This window comes from Plectropomus leopardus, chromosome 3 (assembly GCF_026936395.1).
Source record: "Plectropomus leopardus strain MGB_pleo_1.0 chromosome 3, ASM2693639v1, whole genome shotgun sequence".
Lineage (NCBI taxonomy): Eukaryota > Metazoa > Chordata > Actinopteri > Perciformes > Serranidae > Plectropomus > Plectropomus leopardus.
In genome coordinates this window covers 22,980,463-22,990,678 of record NC_142178.1, presented here as the reverse complement: position 1 = coordinate 22,990,678, position 10,216 = coordinate 22,980,463, and the positions used below count along the sequence as shown (strand labels likewise).

The following is a 10,216-nucleotide window of genomic DNA, read 5'->3' as shown; positions in this document are numbered from 1 at the left end:
TAATACTGTCTGCTCTACAGTCTGGCAAAGCAGGCGTGTTTTCAGATCAGCCTTTAACAAGGTTAATGGTGATTTTTCTCCACAGGCGCCGTTTTACTGTAAAAGCCTCATCCTCGCACGCTTTATCTCTGTCATTTTTACTCTCTTCTCTTTCCGTTCCTCTTTGTTCTCTTCATCTCCTCTCCCTGTGACTGCTGTACCTGCTGCTGCTCCACATCAGTTCTGTTTTTCCATGCTAACTCTGTGTTTTTTGGCTCATTATCCTCCCCAGCCACCAAATGCAGCTGTTTCAAATTCACACAGATCAAACAGCCCATTTTTTAGGGCACTTTTCCCTAGCTCCTGTCTCATGGTACGATTTTCATCGCGCACACACACACATTCAAACCGTACATACATACATACACAGACAAATTACATCACATCAAGCGATCAGTTTAACTGTTTTATTAGAATCTTGCAATAGTTTTGCAAACACAAGTATGGCAATATCTGCATCAAGATATACAGTAGTAACTGGTTTTATTGGTTTATGGTGAAGGATGTCTACTGTATGTTTACTGGATAGTTGCTGAGAAATATTGTACAAAGCATCTGAGTAAAAATTCATTTTTGGAATTGGAAAAAAAAGCAGTTGTATATATATTCATATATTAATAAGAAATGCACTGCCATGGCTGTGGAGATATGGCTTAGTCTCTCTACACCCGATTCATCACCATGAACAGAAAATGGCAATGACGTGACTCCACATACAGTGACGCGATGGTGTACTGTGTAACAGCAGTTAAACACATTCTGAGTCATTCATGCCTAAAAAGAGTTCATTTAGAGGGAGACAGCTTTGAAGATAATGTTGCTCCCTTGAATAGAGGGATTTTTTTTATTTATTTGCAGTGGGTGGAGCTTGATGACCAAAAATAAGTATTATTTTTGTTCCTCTAAAGGAGTGGTTTGACATTTTGAGAAACAAATTCATTTGCTTTCTACATTTTGTATTCTTTGCTGTGGAGGATTAGATCAGAGGATTGATACCATGCACATGTCTGAACAGTAAATATGAAGCTACAGGTGGTTAGCTTAGCTTAGCTTAGCATAAAGACTGGAGGCAGGAGGAAAAAAGTTAGCCAAGAACAGTACAATGGTAATAAAATCTGCTTGCAAGCACCAAGCTCAATAACTAGCTATATATGCTATATCTTGTTTGTGTTATTTGTAAAAATGGCTGACTTTATGGGGTTATGTGCTGGACTTTTTGTGGGCCAATCTCAGAGACTTCCTGTGACTGTACAATTATCTCCCAACAGGCTGGCACACAGCCAACTATAAAACTACAACTTATCATCTTCAGGGCCCTGACACACCAAGCCGATCGGCGGGTGTGGTCAACGTAGGGCGTTTGGTGCACGTCTGTCACCCTACTTTATGTGGCGTGTCCTGCACTATTGGCATTAGTCAACCCTTGTCAGCTATTTTTTGAACAGTTCAACATGCTGAATCGACATTGTAGACAGCGGAGTCCATTTGCGAATGAAATTCTTCAGATTAGCAGTTCAGCTCAGCACATGAGAAAAGAAACCAAAGTGAGGGAAGCAAACAAACAACTAAAGTCAAGGCGAAGTAAGGTTCATTTAAATTTATATATTTTGAGAGATTATTTTTAATCCATTAAGCTCTTTGCAGAAACAGTTGGTATTGTTTGTGTTTTTGTTCGCTATAGCACACGGTAAGTATAATTTTGCCCTTTTAACATCTGGTTTTGTTATTAATGTGCTAATTGGCTAAATAGCGCCCTGAATCCATCCAGTCAGTTTTCTGGTTTCTCTTTTTGAATGACAAGGACAGACTACCACCGCCTGCTGGTATGGAGAGTTACTTCCTCTCACGCAGGTGCAAAATGCAGCCTGCGTGCTAACTGGCTGATGGCTGCAGTCTTTGCACTATGTTCCAACGGTGGCGTGTCTGAGCCTTTGCACTTAAGTTTTTCTGCGGGGTTAGACAAGCGAGATACATAGTGGTTATCAAGGGTTAGAGGTTTTGGCAGGTGGATTTTTTATCCTTAGATAGAGTCAGGCCAGCTGTTTGCCTCTGCTTACAGATTAGCTAAACTTCATATTTACAATACAGACATTAGACTAGTATCAAACTTCTCATTAAACACACAGCAAGAAAGCAAATAAGTGTATTACCTAAAATATCAAATCATTCCTTTAAAAAATTAAATAGCCAACAGTCAAAGCCTTTATTTGTGGAGTGCAGAAGGGTCGTACAGTGGCTTCAGAACATTACTGATGACATAATTATCAGGAATCTAATGTGTACAGATTTTACCATGTTTACATTACCATTCTTTGGGACACATTTGTTTCTTTTATGATTGAATTTTATTTTAGTGTAATATGCCCACTTAATAATGATAATTTAAAAAAAAAAAAAAACAGTCGAATTTCAATTGGCTAAACTTACAGTCTCTACATACATCCTTTCATTTTGTTTTGTGCATGTGCAAAGTTACTATTTTAAAACTGAAAAGTCAAGAACTGTCTTTCACGTGTCTCAGTTTTAACAGTTTGTGATTTCTTGATTTTATTGTAGTGCTCATCGACAATACCGCCATGGGTTAGGAAATCATTTAAACAGCAACAACTCAAGGATCCATCACTTGATACATCTTGTTACAAAATAAGAAATACTTTTTTGATTATTATTTTTTGTTTTGAGCCACTTGGACAATGATGCAAAACATTAAAAAAAAAAAAAGAAAAAGAAAAAAAAGATGCAAAATCAAATAACTTTACTTAATAAGAAGATAATAAATGTACTCTCTCTAACATTCAGGTAGTAAGTTCCATAAGTCTCTCACAATGTATGATACATTCATTTCTCCATTTGGCCCTTTCTGGCGCCAACTCTTACTGTAAATTCTTTTCTGTGATCCAACACACAGAACATGGCGAGTGGGAAACACACATTTTTTTCCAATATTCCAACAAGATGGTTAAAGTAGAAATGTTTTATACTATACTCAACATAAGGACTTGCTGTATTATTTACAATATATACTGTAAAATTGTAAATCAGGTGAGATAAAAAGGCACAAGTTTCCCTTTTTTAAATACAATGTAAACATCTCATCAAAAAGCATGCATTAACATTTCATTTTACAAAAAGGATATCATTTTTAGACAAAGTACTTAAATATTGTTTTCCAGCAAAATATAATTCTCTCAAAAATACTTTCCCATTCATCCTATGAACCTTTAGACATTTTTTTTAATCTTTAAAAAGGACAAAAAGGGGGCAAAAAAAGAGACAGTGAGAGATTAGCGTAAGGGTCCTTCACAACTCGAGCACAATAATGCACAACAAAGACAGATTGTAAAATGAGACCTTTCTGACAAGGGACTGTAAAACAATTATTGAGCAGGGGAGGGGGACTAAATCTTTCTTTTAATGAAGAGCAAGACATTACTCTGTATTATAATTATTTTGTTTGGACCCTCCTTTCCCAATAAATCAAATTTAGATATTTATGGCAAACAATACAACGAGTCACTATTTTTTAATAAAGAGCTGCCAAACTGTTGATTTTTTTTTTTTTTTTTTTAAAAAGCCACTGAATGAGTCATGTGATAAGAAAAAATCATCCCGAAAACTGATTAAGGATGGGCATTAAGGAGTATTCGTTTGGATGTCGGTATTAGTTCAATATAATTTACACAAAAATATGCTGATTTTTCTTATAATTTATGGTATATGTGGCTGTTGAAGTCTGGTTGTTCACTAAATGAATTTAATATTGTACTTGTTTTCTGTTGTTGACAATTTACTTTCTAATTCTGATAACAGATATATTTTTTTGAAAGTACTCAATAATAATGTTATATGAGCATTCAAATATAGAAGTTACCTAAAATGCCCATCCCTAGAATTGAGTCTCTTGAGCACCAAAAAATTCCACTCTAGAATGAATAAAAAACATAATATCTTGAATGAGAATAAGCTGAGACACGCTCCCTCCCCATTCTTCCAACAAATATAGACTACCCTCCCATGAGCCAAAATTAAAAATACATACCCCTCCCCCTTTTCTGAACCCCCTGAATAATTTTCATACAGTCCCTAAAGACAGTCATACCACTGCCATCTCTTTGTACTCCAATCTCCACACAATTACTGCCACATAAGAGAGCTCATAGTGTAGCACAGCGCCATCATTATGAGAGCTGAGGCCACAAATACATTACACCAGCACTAAGCTGTGCTAATGATGTCATGTTGTCTAACTTTAGGCTGGGTGACCATGCAGAAAGTCTTTTCCTGCATCATCACAGTTGCTTATCAAAACAGACAATTCCTGCTAGCTGCACTAATGCCTCATTTCACATTGTATCTCCTCTGTGCAAATCTAAATGTGGAAATAGGATATGGCTAATCCTATAACATAAATGCATAATACCCACACTGAAAGAGCAGATCAACTATGCACATGCTTGCCAGAAAGGGAAAAAAAAACCACACACACACAAACTTAAGCCATTCTCGCTCCATACACAAATGTAAATACACACTCACAGGGCACATTAAAAAAAACAAACAAAAAAACAAATAATCACACGCCCCCACTGTTTTTCTTCCCCTGTCGTTTTTCAGTAGCATCATAGTAGTGTTCCACAATCACCCAGAAACCAGTGGGGTGTGAGACAAGTTAATGGTCCAGATGACTGGGCCTGCCATACCTAAAATAGTAGTACTTAGCCCATAGATAAGGAAATAAACTAAATTAGGAAAGGTGATCATACCAACAGTTCTTCATCAAGCATTCATCGACATGTACCTCAAAACATCTTCTGTACAACCGCTGAATTATGTGTTTAAGAAGTTGTTAATACCTGTACACATTTGCCTGGTTTTTGATACATTAGCCGTTTGCTGTAAGCACTGCAGAGTAATGCTCCATTTTGGATTATAATCAACTTTACAGAGTATGTGTGTTTATTACACTGTGTGTCCACATAGTGTACTGTATGGACGGTCTAACGCGTTAACTGTACATGTTATGCTTTTGCCTGGCTTTGTAGAAATGAAGCACCTTAATGTAAAATGACTGGCTTGTCAAAAAACTAAACCTTTGCAACACACTTTTATAAAATGCTTTTTATTATTTCTGGGAAGAGTAGATAAGTGTTGGTTCACAAAGGGCTGGTTTTGCTTCATTGTGAGTAAAAACAGACATTTGGACAGCTGCTCTGGAGATAACACAAAACACAATTACTATGGATGCACCTCAGTCAAATCCATTACCAGCGGACTCTACTGAAATCATTTCCGTAAATGCATGATGTTTTTCCATCCTGCAGCACTCCTGACCAGTTTTGCACAAAGGTAGAATCGCTCATCAGTATTATCTTAATCCACCACAATGCCTAAGATAGTGACTTTATGACATGGGAGCTAAACGTGCAAGCTTTCTTTACACAAGAGAGACTTTTTTTAAATTTCAAAACAGCTTTAGCTTTGGACTTTTGCATATTAGTTTTGATTGTTTCACTACACATTTTAATTAAAAAAAACTCAGTATGTGAATGTTAATGATGGCTGTTATGACACCAATTGAGATTGGACTTGTTAGATTTTATGTAATTATTCAGCTTATGATGACGCTTGTATAGCCCTTAGATTATATTCAAATAGACCTTTTGCCTCACAGTCTAAAAATTTCTGCCTCCTCATAATATCCTTTGCCCTGTAATCTTGCAGTATGCTGCTACACTGCAAAGCGAAATCTAAGTATTGGCAATTTTTTTCATAGTGCTATTATTTGTGAAAGACTGCATAAGCCACATTTAATATCTGCAAAAACTTTCTCTCTAGATTTGTACGGGAATCTGATTTTAGTGCATGTGGAGTGCATCTGTGCGTTCGTGTGAAGGCATGTGGACGGCATGTGTATCAATTTCCCTCTAAGTGCATGTGTGTTTGTGTGTGTGTCTGTGTGTGTGTGTGTGCAGTGAATGTATCTACCGCATCCTAAGAAATGTATGGCTTTATCTCCATAGAAAATACTGTAATCGTCTTTGGGGCGGGGGAGGGGGTTACTTCGGGATGCTTTGTCACATTTCTCTCAAGTCCTTCTCAGCGTGTCGCGCACAGCTCCACCAACTATTCACAGCTCTGACCCGCTTGTGGTGATCGCAGTGTCAAATCAGTTCTCCCCTTTTTCTTTTTTTTTTTACTTGTGTCACCACGCCACTTAACTTTCCCATCCAAGATGAGGACGCTGGCATACTGGGCGACCGGGTGCGGGCCAACTGGTCTGGCCTTTTCTCGCACATTTTTTCTCATCTCTTCCTCCTTCTCTCTTCCAGTTCTTAAAGCCGCTTCTGTCCCGACTGTTAAGTGAGTCACTTCTTGTGGAAGTAGATTGTGTGAGTGAGGCCTGACTCCACCTTTGGTATCTGGTCACTGATGATCTCCACCAACATTTCCGGAAACTCCACCTTCAGGGCCTGGGACTCTCGAAAGGTGTAGAAACAGAAGTCCAACAGATTCCCCACCAGCTGGACAACACAGACACAAAATGTGATGAGAGACATGCTAGAGGTCAGGGGTGTCCAAACTTTTTAGAGCAGGAGCCAGATTAGACGATGTGAGAATACCTGGGGTCCAGCCGCTTCACATACAAATGACACAAACGCAACAGTTTCATCTTTAAGTAAAAAAGTATACAACTTTCCACCGTTGCTGAAAGCGGCAGCCCTTGCTGTTGACTTTATACCGTTTATCATGACCATGTCTGCAATAAATATCTGGTGTTAGGTAACTATTAGTTTGCTTCCTTACCGTCTATTTATGAAAACACAGTAGTTTTGCCTACGTAGTTCCTACTTGGTGGATGTCTTCAAACTGTATGATTGTCCTGCTATCATGAGGTGAATTAAAATAAATACAAAGTGATCTTGCTTGATTAACCAGTATTGTGTTAATCATACAGTATATTTTATAAGAAAAGCCAAGGGCCGTTTGAAAATGTTCTGAGGGCCAAAACTGGCCCTCGGGCCAGACTTTGAACTTGTCTGCTTTTAGGTGGAGCTTGTTATTGTGTCTTTAATGGCTGGCATAGAGGATTTTTTTTTATAAATCATATGTAAACCTTTTCTAAATATAAGAATTCACGTAGACTACTGTGTAGTTGTATGGGTGTATTTACATCCTGATGAGGCTCTGACCCCTTTACAAGTCTTTCCGGCTCACCACTTGGGGGCACCACTGATTTTTTTCTAGACAACACTCCTGTGAAGCAGGGTCATCCGTTCAGCACTAACCCCATTCACTCAGTCATGTGGGTCATGAATTCCAGCCATTTATCTCTGTGACCTCTCGCTTGCTGACTCTCACTTCTTGGGGCTTCGCCTACACAGTCGGTTGTTATGCCACATACCGGTTGACCCATGCATAAAAAAAAGAACAGAGATTTTGCACATTTGCTGCAGTGACCACTGTGCACTCTGCTCCAATATACTGCAAGCTGGCATTGATCCCCTTCTGTTCCATTCACCAATAACAGGCTGGTCACTGACTCTTCCAAAATAACCTCCCCCTCAGGGAGAGATTGGGATGCAATAATCCTTATTCCAAGCTACAGCACCATTGAACCGCTAAGTAAATGCATTATCCTAATCCACTATGCTGCCATTTTTCTCAAAACATGTCCAGTGATATTCGAGGCCCAGAAAGCCACTGGACACCTCGCTCCGTTTGTGAAGGCACGGCATACCGAGAGGCTGCCAAGGGAAGCCTGTGCTGTACTGTAGGCCATTGGCATGGGAGGCAGACAGGGCAAGGGTACTTACATCATGCATGGCGTCCAGTAGCTTGGTGAGCTGGAAGAAGCGCTGCCAGGTTTGGCCAGAGTTGTTAGTTGCTTTTCCCACTGAACGCCGGAGCTCCTTAATGTAATTAACCCTCATCTCCTCGAATGCCGCCTGGTTCTTCAGACCCTCTTTGGGAACTGGGAAACAAAACAAATCCTTCTGTCATCAACTGGATTTAATGAGTGGACAACAATACGGGTATAAATGTTATGACTCAATATTGGCAAAAAACAACTGATATGAGACTTGTGTGGGTAGTGGGCAGATTTATTACAAATGACTAAAACTTGTTGGTCATTTGACATGATTGGTGAGAATGTGAGTTACATAACAAAATCAACACTACTGCCAGTTATATGCAAAGAGCTTTATTTAGCATTCTGTGCTATAAAAAAGGACTGTACTGTTAGCTTTGTATGTGTTGCATACCTCATGTTACTGCTGACCATTTTACAAACTTTATTAATAATCACTTAAGTCTCCCCATTTGATCAGTATTAAGTTTTTTTTGCTTTTTAATTTTGAACTTTTGAATACAGAACGACCACTGTTGTACCCAGATTAGTCTTGAGGGTTCCAAATCTCTCTGATTTGATTTTCCTACTACACAGAAATGAGTTAAAAATGAATTGCAGCCTGCAATGTAGGATGTAAGAATGTATAGTATGCTTAGAACATTAAACACCATTTGCAGTTAATGGGCCGAGCCATGCCCAACCATCGGTATGTTCCTTTAATGTAGAGATGTGTAACTGTGTAAAGGGTAATTAGAGGTGTTCAGCGAATTACGCTCAGACTCCCACACAGTAGCCTTTTTTGGACATTTTTTCTGTGTTGACAATCTAAGCCTATTTAAGCCGACTCATTACAACCACTTTGGCCATTTCAAGAGGTAATTAGTTGTCATGTGTAGCCACTGATTCATGAAAGACGACTGATATACTGGGAAGCATTGATTAAAAGTTATCTCGGAGACAGTGACAGCAAAAAAGGGAACAACAGCGCTTATGTTTGTTAAGGAGCTTAATCGTTTTGTCAGCCAAACCTCATTCATCAGGCAGTTTGTTCCATGACCAGAGCTGTTAGATTACTGCAACCCTCATCCACATCATAATGATTTGGATGGTGGCATCAATGCACTTAAAATAAAAGGAAAGTGTAATGGGAGAGATTTAGACAAAAGTAAAGAATGAGATACAGTAACTGCACCATGAGGATGCATCGAAACGTCTACAATATCTTTCCCTCTTGCTCGTTCTCTCTCCCCGTGTGCAAAGGAGAACAAAGTCACAGATATGGAAGTCTGCCAAAGCTCTTAAATGACATTCAGCTGCTGGCTACCAGATTAAGAAACACCTCACCTCTCAAAGAGCACACCTCAAATCAGTCCGAGGAAACGCCTTCAGTTGTCCTTCAGCCAAGACTAACACATGACGATATACAGTATGCCACGTGACTGTGAGTTTTTGCAATACCGTTCATACCAAAGCAGCTGTGCTTTTAATAGCTGAACTCGTGTAAGGTCATCTCAGGCAATGAAGCAAGGCAGTGAGTGCGATTGACCCATTTATAATCTGTTTTTTGAGTTTTTGAGCGTGCAAACACCATATTCTGTTTCAGAGAAACTCAAATATGCTAGCTGAAGAAACCAGAATGTATACTAGAAATATGAATAACCAAATCTCCCCTGTGCTTATGTAAAAATCATATCCAGAATATGATAATAACCAGGGTAAGCCTCATAAATAGGTTGTTCATGTTGATGGAATTGCACTGAATAAGCTTTTTGGCAGTTTATTTATCAGTTTGATGGATTAGACATTAGATTATAATTATTTACTCATAAAGAGTTTCTTACTTATCTTTCCAGGATGTTTACAGTATAACATTACTTATACAGTGACAGAAGATTTAATCCATATTGCCCACTCCTATTCCTATGTACGAAGAGGATTAGGGCCATATGTATTTGAGTTCTGAGTTTAAAATCTGAACTCAAGTTCATTTTCAGTGTGACCCTAATCATCTTCCATACCTGTGTAAATAGTTTGCACAGGTATTCCATACTTACAAAAAAATATTATGTGAAATATGGCTGCAACTTCTGATTATTTTCATTATAAACTCATCTTTTGATTATTATCGTCTCTATGAAATGTAATTAAATAGAAAAAAATATATAATTGTGTATATATAAATCAGTTACAGTTACTGAGATAATTGTTGATTACATTCAAATATTTTTTTACAGTCAAAAGCTGATAAGTATAATAAAATGTTAACATAACATATAATAAAATGCTAAAATCACTTAACTATAACTATTATCAAAATAGTTTCTG

The 10,216-nt window shown here is 38.2% G+C and overlaps 1 protein-coding gene across 1 annotated transcript in view; it reads right to left on the bottom strand.

Annotated features, from left to right (window-relative positions):
- Nucleotides 1-432: 432 nt before the first annotated feature.
- The window catches only part of nr3c2 (nuclear receptor subfamily 3, group C, member 2), a 97,389-nt gene continuing 87,605 nt past the window's right edge, over nucleotides 433-10,216 (bottom strand). The window contains exons 8-9 of the mRNA XM_042484494.2: nucleotides 7,854-8,011; nucleotides 433-6,560 (exon numbers count right to left, since the gene is read on the bottom strand). Of these exons, the coding sequence (XP_042340428.1) occupies nucleotides 6,405-6,560; nucleotides 7,854-8,011 (314 nt within the window). The 3' untranslated portion in view covers nucleotides 433-6,404. The remainder of the gene's footprint in view (nucleotides 6,561-7,853; nucleotides 8,012-10,216) is intronic.